This window comes from Solea senegalensis, linkage group LG14 (assembly GCF_019176455.1).
Source record: "Solea senegalensis isolate Sse05_10M linkage group LG14, IFAPA_SoseM_1, whole genome shotgun sequence".
Lineage (NCBI taxonomy): Eukaryota > Metazoa > Chordata > Actinopteri > Pleuronectiformes > Soleidae > Solea > Solea senegalensis.
This window is the reverse complement of record NC_058034.1, coordinates 8021517-8044827: the sequence shown is the minus strand read 5'-3', so window position 1 is coordinate 8044827 and position 23311 is coordinate 8021517. Positions and strand designations below refer to the sequence as shown.

General features: G+C 37.1%; 2 protein-coding genes across 2 annotated transcripts; both read right to left on the bottom strand.

Annotated features, from left to right (window-relative positions):
• Window positions 1-1190: 1190 nt before the first annotated feature.
• Window positions 1191-16730, bottom strand: LOC122780996. The gene is made up of 3 exons (XM_044044472.1): window positions 16707-16730; window positions 15230-16201; window positions 1191-2365 (listed from the first exon to the last, which is right to left on the bottom strand). Exons 2-3 carry the CDS (start codon window positions 16181-16183, stop codon window positions 1370-1372), a joined length of 1950 nt encoding a protein of 649 aa, XP_043900407.1. The 5' UTR covers window positions 16184-16201; window positions 16707-16730; the 3' UTR covers window positions 1191-1369.
• Window positions 16731-17603: 873 nt separating this feature from the next.
• Window positions 17604-19989, bottom strand: LOC122781125 (olfactory receptor 51I2-like). The gene has a single exon (XM_044044638.1). The coding sequence runs from the start codon at window positions 19247-19249 to the stop codon at window positions 18287-18289; it is 963 nt and encodes a 320-aa protein (XP_043900573.1). The 5' UTR covers window positions 19250-19989; the 3' UTR covers window positions 17604-18286.
• Window positions 19990-23311: the final 3322 nt, after the last annotated feature.

Below are 23311 nucleotides of genomic sequence, written 5' to 3'. Positions count from 1 at the left end.
ACACACAACAGCTATTAATTGATGCCAGCAAAAGACTGTTTTAATTCTTAAGTCACGTTAAATCCCGCGAGTTTCAGTACGATCCTAAATCCCTGCATTGAAAATTGGTGACAAAGGTCGTTGTGTCTTTGGTCTCCAACGTTCTTTTTAAAATTAAGTCAGATTTGACATTTGGTACACAGAGTCATCTTTTTTTGTTTGGCGGCTTTATAACATTCTTGGCAGTAACTTTCCCAAAAAGACGTCTTTCGTTTTTAGTAATTACGAAAGATTACGAAAGATTACATTATGCAATTTTTCTCTTTTTTTACCCAGTGCAGAACTTCAGGGTTTTCACTGCCAAACCGAAATTGCTCAATCACTATGTGCAGAGATTTTTGGTGAAATGCTGCTTTTGTTGTCGTTGCTTCTGACGACTTTCTCTCATATCGCTATTCTCTTATTTTACTTTCATACTAAGGCTTTTTTTAAGAATAAGGAAAACAAGGATAAACTTTAATGTTGTCGCCAATCAATACATCTTTAGGGAAAAGAAGGTTCAGTCTGAACAGAGTACTGAGGTTTGGTTACTCATGCCGAGTCTCTAAGTGTGGAAACTATTTTCATAACTAAGACTTTGAATGTTAACAATAAAGCGAAAAAGTTCCTCCCATAAATTTGTCAGTCAAAAGAAATACAGTCCTAAAACCATGAAACATATTCAGTATGTTTTAGTCCAAGAAACAATTTCCCCCATGGGAAAATAAAATACACACATATATTTATTATTGTTTGATCGCTTGAACACAACAGACCAACACAATATCCTCCGCACACCCACTTTTTACATCTTACTTTATTTTTCTCTGCACAACTGAATTGAAATTACAAACCCCATGTCCAGAAAAGTTACGGTAAAATCATTCAAATTGTAATTTCTATAACCTTTATTCCTTTGTATGCAGTTTTAATTTTATTATATTATGAGGGCATTCATTTGCACGGCAAGAAATAAAGACACACTTTCACTATATACAATAAAATATATTATTGCTTAATTTACTTTAAAAGAAGAGAGAAACGTCTTTTTTCATATCTTTTTATCTCTTATATGTTTGTAAAAAAGTTGTTTCTTTCACAGTCATATTTACTTTAAAAACAAAGTAAATACTGGCGACCTGTCCAGGGTGTGACCCTGTCAGCTGGGATTTGCACCAGCAGCCCTGCAGCCCTGCAACCCTCATGTGGAGGATAAAGCGGGAGACCATGTATCTGTCATATCTTTAGCTGTTATAATATTTCCATAAAAACTCTTTGTTTTTATGGAAATATTATAACGTTTGGACACATTCACATTTCCAAATAAAAATAAGAAAACATAAAAACATACTCAGCCACAAACTGCAGAAACCTGTGTTTTCTGTGAAATGCTCCTTTTGTTCAACTGTCTCCAAAGACTTTCTTTCATATCTTGCGCCCTCAGACAGTAGATGAGAGGGTTGACCATCGGGGGACAAAGACTGTACAACATGATTATCACAACTCGCACATCGACGCTAAATCTGAGGCCAACGTTGCTGGCCAAGTAAACGAAACACCTGGGTAAATAATACAGAGAGATGATGATGAGCTGAGTGCTGCACGTGGACAGAGTTTTCATGCGACCGCTCGAATCCGCGATCTTCAGCACGGCGGCGATGATGGAGCTGTACGAGAACACGATGAAGGCCAGCGGCCCGAGAAGAAAAATCATCGCCATGATAAAGGCGGGGAAGCCGTACGGTGCTCGGTCGGTGCACGCCAGCAACGTGATGCCGATGTGATCGCAGTAGCAGTGATTGATGACATTGGATGCACAGTAAGGCAGAGGATACGCTCGGATAACCATCATTAAAGGACCCACGTTTGAAATGATCCACGCCATGACGCTGAGAATGTGGACAGTGGACATTTTCAGGGCATTTGAGTATGTGAGAGGGTGGCAGATGGCTAAGTATCTGTCCAAAGCCATGAGGAAGAGAATCAACGAATTCACCGAGCCCAGATAGTGGACAAGGTACATTTGAATGAAACAGGCCATGAATGAAATGCTCCCCGAGCCAAACCAGTACTTACTGATGATCTTTGGCAACGTGGTGGTGCTGAACAAAGCGTCACACATGCAGAGATTCAGAATGATGTAGTACATGGGTTTGTGGAGGCGACGGTCGGCTGCAAACAGGAAAATGATGGTGGCGTTGCCGACCAACGTTAGGAAATAAACCAGGAACAAAAGTGCAGAGACAAGGCCGTGGTACTGTGGATGGAGACCGGGGAATCCTGTCAGGAGGAATTCAGTCACACCGCTGTGGTTTCCTTCTGACATGGTGGAGCTGTAATGTCCTTGACAACACAGTAATTAAAGTAGACTATCACTACAACCAGTTAACGCCTTTAATAATAACTTTAACCTGATCACAATTCAAATCTTAGTCCTAAATTAACCAGTTCCTCAGAAATGAGGAAATGTTCTGCCTCAACAGGATCAGGTTTTGGTCTCCTTGATGGCTTGCAAGGTCAGGTTTTTTGCCAGAAAAGGTCCTAAAGAGGTAACAAATACGTAAGTACACACACATATTTCAACTGATTATTTCTCATATATATGTTGGCAACCATTTTTATTATATCCTGTATCATGTAACTAAATCTATAATATATATTTATTTATGATATAATATGAAACTTTACTGTCTGAAAAGAGAAATTGGAATATGGAAAAAGGAATAATTTACCATTCAGTGACTCCATGAAACTCACCTTTGAAAATACATAATACATGTATACAAATACAAATGTCTAAAATGATCTTTCATACGAATTTTGTTTTGTATTTTTCTTGTTTTTTTAAACAAATAAATGTGTAAAAAAAAAAGTACACATACGTTTCTCAAAGCTTGTCGCAACATATTCTACTATCTCCCGTCCGTATTCTACTTTTTATGAAGTCTGTCAGCATGACTCGATATGATGTCCGACTGGAATCCATCCCATTTTTTTCTTTTTATTCTCTGAGGATCACTGTCTATCTACTGTCTCCACGAGACATTTTTGAATATTAAAATTCTAAAAAGACAAGTCGAAGTTTTGTCTATCACTATTTATTTGACACATTATTTTATTTTTTATTTTTTTTCTTTAATTTTTTCTTTTTCTTTTTAGTTTTGTACCCACATCTTGTGCGTTTTCTGACTTAAGCCCGTGGTATACCCTGGTATACTCGCGCATCAAGGTCCTGTAGTATCCCACTACACCATCAGGTGGCGGTACAAGTCTGGACGCAGGGAATAGGACCCATTCCAACCAAAGAAGAAGAGAACAATGCTACGGCTCACTCAGACACGCCTGGTTCGGGTCGCTCACAGCTAAAAGAACCGCCCAGCAGGGGATTCTGGGTGTCGGCCGGTTCAAGGGTCAGATGACTATCCTTGGAGACTACTTCTTCTTTCTGCTTGGTGAGCGGGGCTTATTGGCGGAAATTCAGTTTGTGCGTGCATGCTGTGCGCAAAGGTATACCCAGGGTCTTTAACATCATGTACATGATACATGGCCAAGTGTATCCTCTATTGGCTCGAGAGTCTTCAGTGATGCGGAAGTGGCCTGTTTACCAATATCTCTTGCATTTCTTATTCAAACGCCATAAAAGTCAGCTCTGCACACACGGGTATCTTCTTCTAGGCTGCACACTAATGTTGTGTTTCCATCATGGTAGGGTTCGGTTTGGGTCAAGCTTGTGCTTCAATTGAGAACAGTACCTGGTAGGCGGGGGAACGTACGGGTGGGACGACAATGAATGACGACATCGAACTTGACACAGCAGACAGCAATGGAGAATGTCCAGCAGCACTTTATTTTCCTGCTCATTTTGTCTCAACAAAATGCCGCACTTTGTATGAGGATAGACTTCGGGCATTGAAGGGAAAGACAGAGTGATGCTTTTCTGTCACCCCACCAGCTGACTGAACTTACCATACCATTTTAAACTGGTAGGGAAGGGTGCCAAAAATGGAACAGTAGGGTCCGGTTATTTTGGTGCTTTTCCGAATAGAAACTCAAAAAACATACACTGTTCTGTACCAAACTAAACCGTTCCACTCAATGGAAACGTGGCATAAGAGGTGCGGTGCTAGTCTTCACAGTCCAAAGTTACTACTAACATTGTGAAGTCTGAAATCACAGTTCCAAGTTCTTGAACACGAGCTACTTAGCTACTGATTTTGCTCACATTTCTCATCTAAACACCACCAAAGTTGGTACTGCACACACCGGACCCCTTAGGGAGTCACCTGCCAAATTTGAGTCCTGTCAGACAAACTGTTGGACATTTATGTGATTAACAGACAGATGTTTCTTGAACTAGAGAGATGAACATTATACAAATCAGTTGGGACACACTAACCGTGTTACAGACATTCACCTTGCGATTGCTAATTTGTGGACATATTAATTTAATTAAGCTAATGGCTCATACGTCCCACCTGGGTAAACAAGTACCCTCTAATAAAACTCCCTGGTGTGCAGCTAAATTGATACTCAGCACCGTGTGTTGATATCCCCAGTGATTAATCGCTGTCTCTTGGCACAAATGTGTTCAACAAGGCAACAAGCTAGTATGTGACATACGGAGCCTGATGTGCTTGATGGTTTTAATTGGACAGTGACTGTCAGTGGCAGGTGTAGTGTTAGTATGACTAGACTGTTGTGTAGAACATAGAAAGAAGTTAAGTTTTAATTCCTAATGTCAGTGAGGAGGGTTTTTCAAATCATATGTCAAATCAGTGATTGTTTGTTTCTAAATCTGAAGCAGAAGCAAATTGAGAACAACACACCTTTTGGTATATGAAGGCCACTGTAGTTCCCTGATGTGTTTGGGGAAGGAGTGGGTAAGCAGAGAAAGAGGAGTCCTCCATGTTTGGTACAATATGCAAGACCAAGACAATTGCTGGGCAAAATACTCTAAATACACTCTTGGTCTTGGTAATGGTCTTGGCCTTGACTTTTCTTGGTCTTTGTCTTGGCAATGGCCTTGGTCTTGGCAATGGTCTTGGTCTTGGCAATGGTCTTGGTCTTGGCAATGGTCTTGGACTTGACTTTTCTTGGTCTTGGTCTTGACTTGTCTTGGTCTTGACAATGGCCTTGGCCTTGGCTTTTCTTGGTCTTGGTAATGGTCTTGGCCTTGACTTTTATTGGTCTTGGTCTTGGTAATGGTCCTGGCCTTGACCTTTCTTGGTCTTGGTAATGGTTTTGACTTTGACTTTGACTTTGACTTTGACTTTGGCTTTGGTCTTGGTCTTGGCCTTGTTTTAGTCAATCTTGGCTTTTGGTCTTGATCTTGGCTGTTGGTCTTGGTTTTGGATTCTGGTCTTGGCCTTGATTCCCTTGGTCTTGATTTTGATCTTGGTCTTTGTTTTTGCCTCGACCCAGTCTCAGTCGGTAAAAGTCTTGGTAAACCCTGGTCTTTATTTTTGTGGGACCAAATCCAGTGCCCAATAAACATTATTTTGTGCTGAACATATTGGGGGGTGTCTACAATCTACAAACTATTTCACATACAATGTTTTTGTTCTAATAAACAAGAAGCAGTAAGAAACTTTTTTTCAGTAAATGAACAACATGTTTACTACTGTGTCACTGCCATCACAAGTTGACTTGAGAATTCATTAAGGTGCAGTGACACACGCACTCTCACAAACACAGACACATTAATCATACACTTGAGACCTTTGTCAGCATGAGACACTAACAAGCTTCCTCTTGAAACTTGGAATCATCCGTCACTCTCTGAACGTACATGGAACAAAACTAAAGTTAGTAGAAAGTTAGTAGCATTAGATGTCACCTTTTGGGCCAAACTGAAGAGATAAAAAAGTCATCTTTCGAGAATACAGTTTATAATAATTATTTTATTATTAGATAGCAACAGATGTAACCAGCAGTAGCCTTGCAGTCAACCACTAACAGACGTTTCCTCCTCCACAAAAGAATGGGATTCTTACCTTGAAACTTGCACAATATTAAATATTTCCTTATTTGTGAAGAACCGAACCGAAATATAGCTTCACGAAACGCTCCACATTCCTACAGCTGATTATCTGAGATTTTGCTTGAACAATAATTGAACAATAAGAGTTTGGCCCTCCCGTCGTACTAACATCATTTGTTATAGCCATTTCTTATATTTGTATATTAATATTTTTTGACTTAAAACTATGGTTTAACAATGGTAAAGGTATCAAATTAATCCTTAATTCTTTTAAATAGTTTATAAAATCCATACCCCTCTGGTATGGTCAACGTTGATCGGCCGGTTTAAGTAATGGGTCTGATGTAAGGAGGACAGTTTTGACTTTGTAGTGTCCATTTGTGTCTGGAGTTGAAAAATGTGGTGCGTTTGGAGTTGGACGCATGCTTCCTTTTATTCTGTGCTGAATTATTTTTTTTCAACTTTGGATCACCTTTTTTTTTTGCATTTAATGGACTTATTAAATAATTTTGAAAGGAAATAATAAATTATGCATCCAAATTCAACCGCACCACGTTTTTCATCAGCCATGGTAACCCTGGACACAAATGGACACTACATCATTAGTCATTGAAAAATTAAACAAGAAAAATGTTATGTTCTTAAATCAGTTTGTTAATCTGCTAATTCCTTGTTTTATATACTGCATTTGCATTTTATTTCATTATTTTTATGTGCTTATTGGTCGTTTGATGTTGTTTTGTTAATTATTTTTTAATTTTGAGGTTTTTTTCTTGATAGAATAATGTTTGATTAATTTGCGCTATTCCAAACCATGGTGTCGCTGCATTTTTCTGCCCAAACCCAAGAAACTGTTGAACAAACAATATCCAAATGCGACACATATTTTGCAGTTTTTGTTTGCACTCACTCTCTCACACTCAGGGTATGAATATGACTTTATTATATGTCAGTAACCTTGTTCGATTTCTCCCCAGTTTGTGTCTTTCCTTTCCTTTCCTTTTCTCTCTCTCTCTGTGTCCTCATCTTGCAGGTTGCAGGATCCAGATCCAGTTTCAAAGCTTTTATTATTATTATCATACATATCATCGCCATAAAATTATGCCTTTATTTATACAGTAGGTTTCAGACAAACATACAACTATTGGTTTAATCCAACCATGGGCGGCTTCACCGTTCACTGTGCTTTTGTAAATAGTAAACCCCGGTTCTAAACACAAATGTATCCCTTTCTACTCGTTATACATCTATTTATTAAGTGTTTGTACCCTATGTTTCTCAAGAGAACTTAAAATCATCACATCAACTGACCAATCCTGACCCGAGCCCAGTGGTCATTTCTGGATTTTTGTCTGCATCCATGCTCGACCACTTTATCCTCCACATGATTAAGAAATGAATAACACAATGAAAATATATTATGTTAGTTGGAGGAAGAGTGAAAGGCTTCAGTGTCATGTCACATTCTACTTGAAGACATAACATTTTAGTGCTGCCACCTGCTGGTCAATCATTGCTTTGCACATTATCAATATAGAAAAAGAGGACATTGTTTTCATCAATGAGAATGACATTGACTGTAAAATGCTTTATGTGTTTTATGAGAAGAGAAACATGAACTTTACATTATATACAATACTTGAACATTACAGCAGATCTTGCATAATCAGAAAACACCTATACATTAAATTATTTCCATCATATATGCTACTCAATGTGGATGCACCAATTTGCACTAAAAAAACATTTGATGTTTCATTTGAAAAACTTCTCTGTGAAATCAAAGATCAAGTAACATCAATAAATACTGTGACACAGTTGCTAACACAACATTAATAATGTTGTCTGTGTTTGCAGATAAAAACAAGTAAAGTGTGATAGAAAATTTAATCTATACTTCAATCTATATGTATGTATATATATATACACACACGTATAAATCATTTCATTTTACTGATGCATATATATATATATATATATATATAAGTTTTTCATTTTAGAACTTCAGATGTCCTATCAAAATTAGAATATATATATAAATGCTGCAGGAGCAAAAGTGAGGGCACCACTGGACAAGATGTGAAATCTAAAGTTACATATACAGAGTTTCTCCTCCTCTTCACACATTATATATGTTAGAAAATAGTAGCTACATAGAGAATTACAACTATGGAGTAAAGTCAGAATAACTAACTTATCACCCGCTTCTTCAATGCAGTCTTTGGTTTGTCTTTAAAATGTGTCTTTACCACGATGTAAAAACACCCAGAAAAGCCCTGACTCTTTATTTAAAATTCCTAAATATGAGGTAAATGAAGAACTGAGAAGAAGAGCAAACTCCTGCTGTGAGGCTGCAGTACCACTGACAAAGACACAGAGGGAGACAGAGAGCAGTATGTTGTTAAACTGTGAACAAAATCGTGGAAATGTCGTTTTGTCTATATGTTTGTTAAACAAGTGGTTTGATACCAGAGCGTTTACGTGAATATTCTGTACAAACACTGACAAACAGTGACACTGAGCTGCTTTGGTCCTCACTGTATGTGTGTGTGTGTGTTCTTTAAGTTGTAGCCTTGTGAGGACCGAGAAACGAGAGACCTTTCAGGACAGTGGGGACATTTTGGGAAAGTGGGGACATTTTGGTTGGTCCCTACGTTTTTGACTGCTTTTTCATGGTTAAGACCTGGTTTTAGGGTGAGACACTTGGTTTTGATGGTTAAGGTAAGGGTAAGTGGAAAGAGAGTGTGATTCCAGTTTCAGAGCAGAGAATGAACCTATTGTGCTTTAGCTGTAATACTGTAGCTACTGCACATGTTGCAGTTTTGATTTTCTGTATATTTTTCATTGTTTTTATATTAAAATTATATTTTATAAAACTATGTTGTGTGGCCATGGGAAACAACATTTCAAATATTTGTAATATTTTAAAATATTTAAAAACACATTGTAAAAACCTGAGTTTGGTCAGGTGATTAGCATTTTCTGTTTGAGGAGAAACCTTTTATCATTTTACTTTGAAAGTTCTGTGTGTGTGTGTGTGTGTGTGTGTGTGTGTGTGTGTGTGTGTGTGTGGTGGAGTTTTTTTTCACAGCAGCAGTGTTTTTGGTTTGAAACAGGTGAAACTAATCATTCCAATCAAGACTCTTCCTCTATAAAAAACACAGCCCTGTGCACAGTGCCCATTTTGTCATGCTCTAACTTGAGAAACACAGGTGCTCTATTCAGTTTGGACACTTTTTAAGAATGGAATTAAAACTTTAATCTGTGATTTGGTAAAACCAAACAGAGACAAAGAAAAGTTTTTCAAAAACTCAACTCTACTTATTTTTTTTGCTTTCCCATTAGTGATAGTACCTGGTGCCTGGTGTTTTTGAGCTGAGCAGATAGTAAAATGTGACGTCAGACTGCCAGCCACTGATTGGTCAGAGAGTGTCGTCACTGGAAGAGTCATGAGCGCGACGTTCGCACAAGAATCGAAGCGAACAATGATGAACCTTAGTTCAGTAGAAGAAAAAGACTTAAAAATCCTGAAAAAATGCGTTAATCTCCAACATTTAGCAAAGCAAATGTTTGATTGACAGCACCGCAGGTGCACTCCAGGTGACAACCTTGTGACTCTGACTGAGAGAATGTGGCAAATGTGGCAACTGTGAAGAATCTAAACTATAAAACATATTCTGGTTTGTTGCTATAATTCCATGCATATTTTTTCATAGTTATGGTGTCTTCACTATGAATCTACAATGTAGGAAATAATATAAACTAAGGAAGGAAGGAAGGAGAAGGTGTGTCCAAACATTTGACTGGTACTATACACATACACGATTATGTCGCAATATCAATATTTGCGACAATGTTTTACAGATTTTCCAAATAAAACTGTGTGTTTTTGATTTGGAATGATATATACGTCACAGTAAAAGTGTGTTGGAGAAACATTGTCATTGACAATTCTCTCATAAATGGTGAGAAACCTTGATTGCAGAGACTAAACCTTAGATTGATGCTGCATTTATACCTAATCTTTCTCCCCTAATCTGTTACTAGTTAAATTGTCACTTATGGAACCTTCCAGAACATACTTTCATAAATTCATAATTGTTTTGTGTGTTCCAAACATATTTTTTTATATACTGTATTCATTTATATGTATTTGCTAAATTCAATGAGGTTTGTTTGTGAAGACAGTGACATTATTTTGGAAATTTGTATCTGTAATTCAACAAATTACAGGTTTTAGTTGATACTGCTGACTAATTTAGAAAACATCTACAATTTAAAAGTGGGAAAAAAGAAAATATCTTGCATTTGTGTTATATGTCAATATATTATGAACAGTTATAAGTGTTGTTTAATGACATGTGCAGTATCCTACACTGCGATGCCAGGATGCTCTAATACAGGGGTGTCAAACATACGGCCCGGGGGCCAGATCCGGCCCGCCAGAGGGTCCAATCCGGCCCACATGATGAATTTGTTAAAATTTCACACTACGATTACAATCTAAACCTAATGTCAAATACAATATTTTTCTCTTCCAGATACCTGTGACTAAATGTTTGTGCCATTTTAGATCCAGTGTGATGTGTAAATAGTACATTTAGGCACGATATTGTTGAAATTGCACTTATATTTCTCAAGAAATGTCATGTTTTGTAAAAATATCCATTAAATGTAAAACAAAGGAGAAAAAAAGCAAGGAGTTCTTGTTGTTCATAGATTATTATGCTATTATTTTACTATTTTTACTGGTCCGGCCCACTTGAGATCAAATTGTGCTGTATGTGGCCCCTGAACAAAAATGAGTTTGACACCCCTGCTCTAATACATATGAAAAGACATTATTGGTTGAATATTGGAAGGTAGTTAATCACAGTTAGAGGGAGTTATAATCATGAAAACCTCTTTAGTGAGGGCAGGGACAGTTAGAAATACGATTTCATGGTGTAATCAGAATATTCTTTTCAACTGTGGGTTAAATCTCTTTCCATTTTTGTCTTTTTTACCCTAAAAATGTGACGAGTTTTAGCAAATGTTACTGCTTTTGCTGCTTTTATAAAATAAACTAAGAGCTACATGAGTGTTTCTGTAACAAATAAAACTTACACTTTTCAAATGATGACTTAATCGAAGACAAACGTGTTTCACTGCTTCAAAAGAAATGCATCACAACAAAAGAGTAGCTGTTTACTGCAGAGTGTCTTCAAACCCTCTGAGGTTTCATTACCACGTCCTGTGAGGTTGAGGACACATCACTCCTGAGGCCTGGACTGTGTCTCACATCTTTCCGATCAACACTTCACAAACAAGGAGTCATTAACCTAATGAGCTGAAGAAGTTAAAGAAGGTAACAACAGTGTCGGTAAACACATCGGGGAGACGGATGATGTCACATGATACTGAAGAACTTTGTTACAACTGTGACAACACCATGATTAGTGTGCAACATTAACAGCTATCTACGGAAGAGGATTAGGGCCAAAAGAAAATCACATGTGGCCCTAATCCCCTTCCATAGCTTATGAAAATAATTGGTTTTGATGTAAATATGTCATTATTTCTTTTTTAATTTTAGCTTATGTTATGCAAACCAAATTTCCAGAAAAGTTGGGAAACCTTCTCAAAAAGCACTTAAATGTTCAATTGGTTGAATCACTTGAACCTTCATTTAACAGAACACAACATTAAAGAACATGAACAATACAGAACACATAGTTACACCCCACCCACCCCAGCCCAAATACATTTAAAAAAATAAATAAAGTAATAAATAATAATCATAACAATAGTAGTAATGACTAGTCATGTTAACTCGTCATATAAATAAGATAGTTCTGTTCACGTTAAAGCTTTCAAAAAGTGGAGTTTTAAAGTCGTACATTACCTACATTTACCACTACTGTCAGCACTCTGAGGTCACACCTGTGGACGTAGAGAAAATCCTTTGAGAACTTTTAATCATCAACTTGTTTCGAACATATGGACCACTCAAACTTGCTAGGAGGGGTTTGTTCAAATTAGTTTCTTCCAAAATGGCTGACTTCTGGGTGGGCGGAGCTAATGGAAGTACATAAGACGCGATAGCAAAAATAACAAATTTAGCATTTAACGTAGTTACTTTTGTGTCAAAAATTTCCGAAAAATTCCTCAAGAAAGTTTGGAGTAAGCCCGACACACTCATCAAATTTCGTCCCGATCATGACCTGACCTCTGGGGACACTATAGAGCCCTGGGGCTACGAACAGACATTTTTTGCCAAACTGACCTCTTATGCAAGTGGCGGAAAGCCACGGATATAATAATAAATAATAATAATCTGACAGATAACAATAGGTTCCTCTAGCCCTCATAGTGCCAAATCACAACATACATTATGTCAAGGCCGTGTACAAAGACAACGTCATGGAGAGCAGACATACCCAACAATTCACACAAAGAGTAAACACTATAGAGGCATCAGTAGAGAGAGAAAACTCCCTTTTAACAGAAGAGCAAATCACTGTGTATATAGATATGTATATGTGTATATATATATACATACATACATAAATAAATGTACAATTCATTAATTTACAAAATATATAATTCCCTGGTGGATGGATGAACAGGGAGATGCTGGAGATTTGGAGACACGAGAGAACTACTAATACTCGCCTGAAATGACTGCTATATGTCTGGTCATATATACATATGTATATATTTATATGTGTGTATATATATATATATATATATATATATATATATATATATATATATATATATATATGTATATATATATATAATTAATAAATAAATAAATAATGCAGGATACAGAGGGAAACACAACTCTTCTTAAAAATACAAGTGCTAAAATTTCCAGATCTGATTCAGTTTAAAACAGCGCAAATAATATTAAGTGTGCCAGGACAACTGTAAAAAGTATGTGTGTTTCAAACTCATAAATCAGTTTAAAAGACACATTTTAAATAAATATAAGGATGAAGAACAGCAGTAATCCAGGGCGGTGATGGAAAAGGTTGTGCTCCAAGCCAGACGTGTTCTTGTGTTGTAATAATTAAAAAAAACGATTATTATTAGTGTTGTTATTATTATTATTATTATTATTATTATTATTATTATTATTATTATTATTATTATTATTATATTCTCAGCTATGTTCCGTTGTTGAGTGAAGTTTATTAATATATATTATGGGTTTTTTTTTCCTCCAGTAGAAGGAGTTATTTTTGCACACACACCAATTAGTAATGAATTTGAGCAGTAGTGAACACACACACACAAGCTGGCAGGGATTTGAATCAGCAAACCAAATTCTCGTCTTTACGCCTGGTCATGTTTTGCTCACCAGGGGGCAGTATAAGTGTCAGATATATTCAGTCTTTCAGGTTCTGTGATATTTTGTGAACTCTGACGACCTGGAATCAGCATTCTTTTCAGACTTTTTTGGCAGAAGCTTTTCCTGCCAACATGGTGGAGTAAATAAACTGAGTCACATGACTTGACCTGAGTTCTGGAGCAATGACAGAAGTCTGACCACGAACCTCCTCGATGGCTGACTGGATTCTAGACATGAGCAGCTGCTTTCATTATTATTATTATAATAAGTAGTATTATTATTATCTTATATAACCTTTATTAATACAGGTTATCTCCAATATAATGTTAAATAATAATAAAAAAGTTCTCATTCTTGATTCTGAATAATATATAGTAATTATTAGTCATCCAATGCAGAATCATGCTTTTAATGAACTTATTCTGTCTCACATGTCTTTTATTTTTTAATTTCTAAAACTAATTCTATATCTTTTATGTTTATATTTATTTTTTTTGCCTTCCTCTTTTTTATACTTACATTTTTAAGACTTTATCTTTATATCCAGCTCCTTGAATCTGTTCTTGTGTGTGAAAAATGTTAGAAATAAATAAATAAATAGTGGCATCTTCAAACGTACACTGTAAAACTAAAGACGAGTCTCCACTGTCTTTTAATCTCCACCAAAACCACAAGAGGGCAGCAAACCACACACACACACACACACACACACACACACACACTCACATACAAAAACAACAACAGATGTTGTTAAATTAATTAGAGCTGATACAAATGAGACTAGTGTGAGGTGATAGTGCCCTCTGCTGGTCTTATTTTATCATTACAATACACACCAGTACACACAGTCCAAAAGTATGGAACAATGTGGCCTATTCCTTTTATTTTTGACGTAGATTATACGTAGAACATATTTTTGGAGGGCACTGTATATATACACTTTACTTATTTATTTCTTTTAAAAATTCTTCTGAAAATTCACACACTGTTATTTTAAACCACTATTATTTCTAACCCTGAAATCCCAAACATTCTGTAAAGATATTGATCTGTGCCATTTTTTATTGTTTGTTTTATTTCCATATAAAATGTAAAACATTTATTGCAACTGCTGCAAATGTTTCTCCGCTAATTTACGACGACGCGGACGTGACAAACTCGATAATTTCACACGCAAACGTGTCAAAGTGCAGCTTAACAGGTAATAAGAGAATTTGTTGATTTTCAAGTGAACACTACAATGAGTAACACAACAGTCCATCACAAGCTGATTTATGTCAAAATGGCTTTATTGTAACAGTTAATGTGCATTATTCAAATTCTTCTATCAGAAATATTCTTTCACATATATTTAAAGGAATTGTTTTTGGATTTTGAAATCACCAAATCTCGAATATACTCCTTTGTGTCCCATTTGTAAAATAATAATAAAAATAAATTACACGAATCAGTTTCTAAACAAAAAATTCTGCCGTCTTTACCAGACCTGGCAAATGAATTCTGCTGTAACAGAGTTTTTCATCCAAACCAAGGAAATCAGCAAAATGTCTTGTAATTGTAGTAAAATAGAAGCCATTTTACTAAAAAGAAGACAGGCCTCATAAACAGGACAAGTATTCCTGAGGGATGACGTTACTGTACGTAACTGAGCGCAGAAACATTTAAATTCTCAGATTCTACTTGATAATTATTCTTTTATGAGATCAACGAGCCCTAAATCTTGGTTTACACCACACATCACACTTTTCTCTGTAGCTAAGCGACATGTTGCTCCGTCATGTGTTCTTACAGAAAGAAAATGAATTCATTAAATTTAAGAATTTCTCCTCATTAGCTCACGACAGGTCAAATATCCTACTCGTATCTACAAGGTAACAAGAAAATAAGTCTCAGTTTGTGGCACGAAAGGCACCGACGAGTGGAAAACAGAGCTTGTGCCTCAGGACATACACCAGCTTTTCTCTGATTTCTTTCGTTTTCAGTCCATAGATGATTGGGTTCAGCGTTGGCGGGAAAATCAAAGTGGAGAGCCCTATGAATCGCCTCAAATACGGCGAGACGTTCTTTATTCTGTAGGATATGATGGTGAAGAGGCCCAGACACTCCAGCAGGAGGAAGACGATGAGGTGCGTGGCACACGTCTGCAACGCTTTGGCTTTCGTGTCCGACCGCTTGGACTTGTAGCACATGATCAGGATCCGGAGATACGTGTACAGGACCGTGGCGTTGGCCACCACCTGCGTGAAAGCCACTAAGAAGAGGCCGTAAATGTTGTTGATGCTGGTGTCGGCACAGACCAGAGTCAGCAGAGACGGGTTGTCGCAGTAGGGCTGAGTCAGCACAGAGCGACAGCGCGGCAAACGCAGCAGCAGGAAGAAAAGCACGGCGATCACGACCACCGTCGCCATCCACGTGATGCCGATGACCTTCATGATGTGAGCGTTGGTCATCACGGTGTTGTACCTCAGAGGGTGACATATGGCGATGTACCTGTCGTAGGCCATGGCGGTGAGAATAAACACGGTCCCGCCCGCGTAGATGTGGATAAAGAACGCTTGGGTGATACACGCGGCGTAGTGGATCTTCTTGCTGTCGGTCAGGATCTCTTTCAGGACCTGCGGGAAGAGCGCCGTCGTGCCGATGAGGTCGTTGATAGGCAGGCTGAGCAGAATCAGGTGCATGGGCTGGTGCAGAGATCTGTTGAGCACGATGGTGAGGATGAGCGTGATGTTACAGAACAGTATGACCATGTAGTTCAGAGCCGCCAACAGGAAGGTGGTGGCGACGCCTTCATAGGCCAGTTCAAAGTCAATCTCCAGGTAAGAGGTGATGTTGTACGGGTTGTCCATCTTTACCACTCTGTCTCCCTGTGGAACGTTGGGAAAATCACAAGTGCGTCAAAGAGGAAACAGAATGTGACGAGGCATAATTAACAGCGAAAAATATAATGACAAGACAATAATATGATAATCAGACTAAAGTATGATAATACCAATATATAAAACATGACAATTCCATGCTAAAGTCATAAAACAAGCTAGCAAACATGACATGTCAAAAACACAACAATGAAAACAACGAGTCACAAGACATTATAATTACAAGCTAAAACCAAAATAGCAAGCTCAAAACATGATCATTTGCAATAACAAAACATAATGACAAGTCAAAAAACATAATATTAAGCCAAAAACATGATAGAGTAAAAAGATATGACACTATGGCTTAAATATAACTTAAATATGACTTGTTACTGCTAATTCAGACAAAGAAACATCATTTACAAATATATCATCATATGAACAAGTTAATGCTTGTGAAACAGGGAAAATGATGAAATAGAAAATAGCACATGCATTAAAGTCTCTGTACCTGGCGCTGTCACTTCTGACAGAGACCGTGTGTTCAGATCTGCAGAGAAACAGACATTTATAAAGACGTGAGGGCTGTGAACGGTGAGCTGAGAAGATCCCTGAAGTCCCGACTGATCACACACTTCGTCACAGACACAAGAGACGCGCAGCAAACGTAAGAGTCAAAAACATGATAATAACCAGACAAAAATATCATAAGAAGCCAAAAACATATTGATAACAACCAAATAATGTGACGGTAATCAGACAAAAATATAATAACAAGCAAAAAAACGACAATTACCAGACAAAAATATAACAACAAGCCAAAATGATGAGAATAACCCTAAAAAACATATGTACGTGTGTGTGTGTGTGTGTGCTTGTATTTGTTACCTCTTTAGGACCATGCAGAAACACTGGCCTTGTCCGGACCAGTTGCATGATCATTTATTTCTTTATTCCTCAATAAATTGAGCATTATTTGTATTTTTTATTGTTGGTGCATTTGGTTTGTGTTTATATTTGATCCCTTGTTCTCTTTACAGCTGTGGTTTATATCCTATAATATTATTTTTCCCACAACGTCACGATGAACATCTTGTAACTTGAACAAGGCGGTCTTCTCAGATATTACCAGTGGAGGGCGCTAGATGGATGGATAGATAGATAGATAGATAGATAGATAGATAGATAGATAGATAGATAAATAAAGTTTAGATAGAAGGCTATCTAGATAGCGAGAGAACTACCAAGCTAGCTATTTAGCCGATATAGATAGACAGACAGATAAATAGCTAGCTTCTTTAAAAATGTGTCATCGCCTACTGGATTTGGGAAAAGGTCTAGATAAATTTCCCAACCTGAGTTTGTAATGGAAGTTTCCAGCATTACAGTACCATAGACATGGAGTCAGTAAATGTTGAATGGTTTATTTTGATCAGTGACTCAGTCATCTGTCATCTATATCATTATACTTATATTATATCATACCAACTTTGGGTCATAATCTGTCAATAATCTCACACAACCAAAAAAAAACAACAACAACTGAACTATCCCTTTATTAATGTAGAGTCTACACAAAATACGGGGAAAATAATAATTTACGATGATTTACGAAACAGAGCAACACCACCAGAAATCATGGGGACAGTGTAGAGTCAATTGTCCAATCAATCAGGAAAAAGACAAAGCGAGTTGTCAAAGGTCATCGTGGACGTAGATACGCATTTCGTCATCAATCTGTCCATTTTGGATCACGCACAATAAAATAACCTCTCCAATGGTCGCCATGTTTGTTGAAGCCTGCAACTTGTCACTACACACTGCCCTCTAGAGGAGAAGTATTGTGTAATGTCCATAATGTCAGAACCCCTGGATTTAATCCAGGCGATCTTAATTTGGACAGTTGTTTTAGGACTTTTTTTTAATCTTAGGCCAAATAACCAAAAACCCAAGACAAGGAAAACAGAAAAAGCAACAGAAAGAACAAAATCCAGGGGTTGTGACTCAAAAGACGCATGGACGGGTACAGTGTTAGTGACGGAGACAACGTTTGGGACGTAAAACTCACGAAAATGGCGAATAAATGGGCCTTTAAAGGTGTCTTCTCTTTTTTTTTAACAACTTGACACCCACTATGTTTCTTTTTAGGAACATTCTAAGGCTCTGCTTCAGTTCTACTGATTTCAGTCCATAAATGATTGGATCCAAAAAAGGTGGGAACACGAGGATGGACACACCGAGGAGCCTCCTCATGTACGGGTTTGCGTTCACAATGCGATGAGAGATGAGCGCCGTGACCGAGTTGATCTGAAAGATCAAGAATACGATTAAGTGCGTGCCGCACGTCTGGATGGCTTTCCTGCGAGTGTCGGTCTGGCTCGTGACGAAGCACACGTGCAAGATCCTCACGTACGAGTACATGACGACAGCCAGCGACCCGCCCTGAACCACGCACATCAACGCTAACCCGTAGATGTTGTTGACGGTCGTGTCCTCGCAGACCATTTTCAGGAGCGACGGATTGTTGCAGAACAAATCGACCACATTCCTCCGGCAGACTTTCAAGCGCATGAGCAGGAAGAACAACGCGCCGATGACCAAGAAGGTAATCAGCCACACGGTGGTGATAATCCTCACCAGGTTGGGTGGCGACATGATGGTGTTGTATCTCAAGGGGCAGCACACAGCGACGTAGCGGTCGTAAGCCATGGCGGTCAAGACCAACATGTTTCCCGTGCCGTAGAAGTGGATCAGGAAAGCCTGGATGATGCATGCCGGCTTGTTGATGAGTCTGTCTTGCGTCATGATGCTGTAAATGAGGTGAGGGAAAAAAGCCGTGGCGCACACCATGTCGCTGAGCGGCAGGTTGAACAGCAGGATGAACATGGGCTTGTGTAGCTTCTTGTTCAGAGCGATGGTGGTCAACAAGAGCACGTTGAAGAACGTGATCAACACGTACGTCAAAGTCCCCAAGAAGAACATAGGGTAAATGCTGGCGTCGGGTAAAGCCAGTGTCTCCAGAGTAAAAACAAGAGGAGAAGAATTTGTGGACATAACTTCTGCTCGTCCTCTTGAATCACCGATGGGGGGATAATTTGCACCTGGAAAGAAGGAGAATAAAAATGGTCAGTGACATCCAACAAACACCAGAGACTCTCCCTGAGATAACTCAGAAAACTGGTTTCTCTGGATCATTCTCAAGGACTTCATCGGCCTGTCACTGCTTTTAGGTTTCTGTCGTTTGATTCTCTAGAGTTTTCCTGTAGATGTGTGTGCTGCCTCTTGGCCAGGACGCCTTTTGAAAAGAGATTTGCAATCCCAATGAGATTATCCTGGTAAAATAAAGGTTGAGAAAGATTAAAAATAGAAAATCCGAGTTTACATACAAAGTCAATGCACAACGCGATGCTTCTGTCGCTCCAAGAATTCGCATTGAGACAATGATGTGATGACCAATCTCTGTTATGCTGTGTTTAATTAATGTGTTGTGTATGATAGTATAGTATATAGATAGTATATGTCTGTGTTGTTGTAATCTGTGACCGTTGTTGTGCTGCCTTCTTGGCCAAAGGTCAAAGGAGATAATGGACCAAAGTGTTGAATACAGAATAATAAATAAAAGGCATAAAAGCTCAATACATCTTAAAAATAAAACATGGGTAAAACAAAAGTAGCAGACCTATAATAATCCACAATAGAATCTGATGAAATAAAATAACATCAGCAACTTCAATGGTGTCAAAGGCCAATGAAAAGAGATGAGATTTAAAAACAAAACATCCAAAAATAACTGAATAATCTGAATCAATACCTGTGTGTGTGTGTGTGTGTGTGTGTGTGTGTGTGTGTGTGTGTGTGTGTGTCCACCTGCAGAACAAAACAAACGTGTAATGATATAATAATGACAATATATTGGTTTGTTTGCAAATGCATGAATAACACATCAGAGAAAGATAATAAATTAAACTAATAGTGCAGTTGAGTTAGAAATAATATCAGGTATAAACATTACAAGAGAAAAAAAATTTTATTTAAATACAAAACAAAAGAAAAAAGAAATTGATAAAATGTATAATGATGTCATCAAATGATCAGAGAATATTATTATTATTATACTATTATTATTCTGTACGCTGTTTCATTTATGGATGGGTTTTGTTTGAGTTGTACATTTTCAACGTTTCTGACTTTAAAATGTTATTTTGTTTAGATTTTGTGTCGGAAATGTGCCGTACAAATAAAGCTGCCTGACATCATGACAACATTTTTAAATTCAGTTCAGTTTTTGATTGTTAATTATTCATTTAATGTATACATATGTATATAAGGTGATATGTATCAAAGATTCTAAATGGATTCAAAAGTTCCAAAAGATCAAATTCTTAAAAGTAGCTTGAATAAATCCTTATGTTTACGTTGCCTTTTTCTAAATATAAAAACTACATAATCCAAACACTTAGCTCTGATTTCATGACGACAAAACAACAGAGTCCACCCTCAATGAGCAGCTCGATATTCTGATTTTGAAAAATCGATGTTACCCTAGGAATTGGAATCAGAATTGTGAGGTTTTGTAAGATTTACACCTCTATTAATCAACATCAACACAGCAATTCTACAAGAGAAATCCCTTAAAACTAAATGTGTCCTATAAAACTAAATAATAAAGACTGTAGGTGCAGCTAAATAATGAGAAACAAGAAGTGTCCACACTCTACATTTCTACAGTTATAATATATGGCTAAAGATTTTTTTAGTCACTTATAACACCAATAAAAACACACAGGAAAAGCAACTGTGTGACCGCGACAATAACTCTGTATCTCACATATTAATAAACATGTACATTATATTTTTAATGACCAAAAATAAGCGTATAAGTGTGTGTGACGATACGTGTGTGTAAGTGTGTGTGCTCACCTGCACTTGTGGCGTGGCTCAAAACCCACGTTTGAATTTAAGCACACGATAGAAAAAAAACCGACACGTCACTCGAGAGGGATGACGCACAAGAGTTGTGGAAAAAACCCTTTATATGTTGTAATTATATTTTCAAATAGTTGTTATTAAGAATTTCAGACTAAATGTTAGGATTAAACAAACTGTACTTTTTACCCTTCATCTCTAATTCAGTATAATTTAGTGTTTCTGTGGTGGTAATCTGGTGGTTTCCGTGTAGATTAAGATCTACAAATAAAGATACTGGATGTGTAATGTTTTATTTTATGAATATTAATAACAACAACAATTGTCAAAGGAAACATTTACTCATACCTATACACACAAATAAATACATTTTCAAAAATGTATAATTTAATCCCAGACTTTAATTTGGCTTTTTATTCTTTCCAGCATCCTTTTCTAGAAGCCACTCATATTTCAAGACTCTACAACAATTGTGGACTTTTTGCAGCTTTAAATATAAAAGCTTTTCACAACATCATCATCATCATCATCATCTCTCAACAAAATAAAAACTTTAACCCCTTAACACCTAAGCCTCAAGATGTCCATCTGGACTTTTTTTAAGTACCATAAAAGAGCCAGAAAATGTCCTGTGAGTCAGTGCTTTTTGCCCATTTTTCCAGAATGACTTTCAATATCTGGCAGTTATTTACAATTGTTGAAATGCATGTTAAAATAGTGTACACTGTAGATTTTGTGTGTTAAATTTGAAATGTGAAAAGTATAAAACATAATCAAAATAACATTTGTATGAGGACAGGACAAAAAAAAAGGAAACTATGTACAGGCAGTTTTTCCAACGCTCTCCTCTCTGGCGACAAAAGTGGAGATTGCAACAGCACGAGTGTATCCCATAATAACCACACGTTGACCTTGACATGCAACTTCTCAGTCTTCAGAACCGTTTTTCCGAGAGCATAAACCGTCGCGTAATTACGGTCGCGTACATTTTGCTTGTGAAGAACGTTTTCTTCTACGCTCGGTGTTCAAGGGTTAATAAAAATGTATCTTCCAAATTCAAATTTTTACTCAGACATTTATTCAGACATTAAAAAATGTTCTTTTCTTTTATTTTCCTAATCTTCTACTGTACCAAATAATATAGTTAGAGTGCAGTTGTATAGAAATGAACACCATTCACATTAATATAATAAATATTCAATTCAATTTTATTTGTCTAGCGCCAAATCACATCATACTTTATCTCAAAGCTCTGTACATAGATAACATCAGAGAATCCCAACAGTTCACACAATGAGCAAACACTAGGCATCAGTGGAGAGAAAAAAATATTGAAATATTCCTTTGTTTATTTTTTTAATTTATTAAACTTTTACACTCATGGTTCTCAAACTGTGGTGCGTGTACCACCAGTGGTACGCGAGCTTCCTCTGGTGGTACTCGGAGTGAGAAAACCAGAAATACTGTTCTATTGTATGGACCAGGGTATGTGATTAGGAAATGAAACAAATAACAACAAAACACTGATTTACAGTCACTTTATCTCTCGCTCCGTCTTAATCTAATCTCACTTTACCAGTGTGTGAAGTATATGTGAGGAAGAGGAGGATGATGAGGGAACAAATCTGCCTCCTGCTCGACTTATTCTTTGTACCACTGTATTTTAACGTTGGTGATAATGGTGTCACTGAGAGAGAGAGAGATCCATATTTTTTATATCACATACAAGAAAGGTTAAAAAAAAAAGTTGGTACAAAAAAGTTTGAGAAACCACTTGTTTAGACAAACTTTTTTTTAAATGATACAATGTTTTTGAATTGAATTGCTTAAAAAAGGATAAAAACAAGCACATTATGGTGTGATGATCATAAGGTAAAAGGAACTAAATGCTGACGATTCACAACTTTATTTGAAGGGGCTGAAAAATAGTCATTATTGGTTAATCAATTCAATTAAATAAGCAGTTATTGTCAGGAAAGACCAAACAATGCTTAGTCTTTCACTGTGTGTGTGTGTGTTTATGAACAAATTAGCTTTATTCAAAATTGTGATACTGTTAATTTACTAGAATATTAGTTTACTATACTAAGGAAATATGCTGTTTCTTAATTTAAGTTTGTTTTAAATGAATCCAATGTGTATCAAAATGTGTTTCAGAATGTCAGTATTTTATTTGTGTGTCACACTTAT

Coding starts and splice junctions, on each gene's coding strand:
- LOC122780996 (XM_044044472.1), bottom strand. CDS start 16,183: ATGGACAACCCGTACAACATCACCTCTTACCTGGAGATTGACTTTGAA. Junction 2,366..15,229: donor TCGGTGCCTTTCGTGCCACA/AACTGAGACTTA, acceptor TTACTGTGTTGT/CAAGGACATTACAGCTCCAC.
- LOC122781125 (XM_044044638.1), bottom strand. CDS start 19,249: ATGTCCACAAATTCTTCTCCTCTTGTTTTTACTCTGGAGACACTGGCT.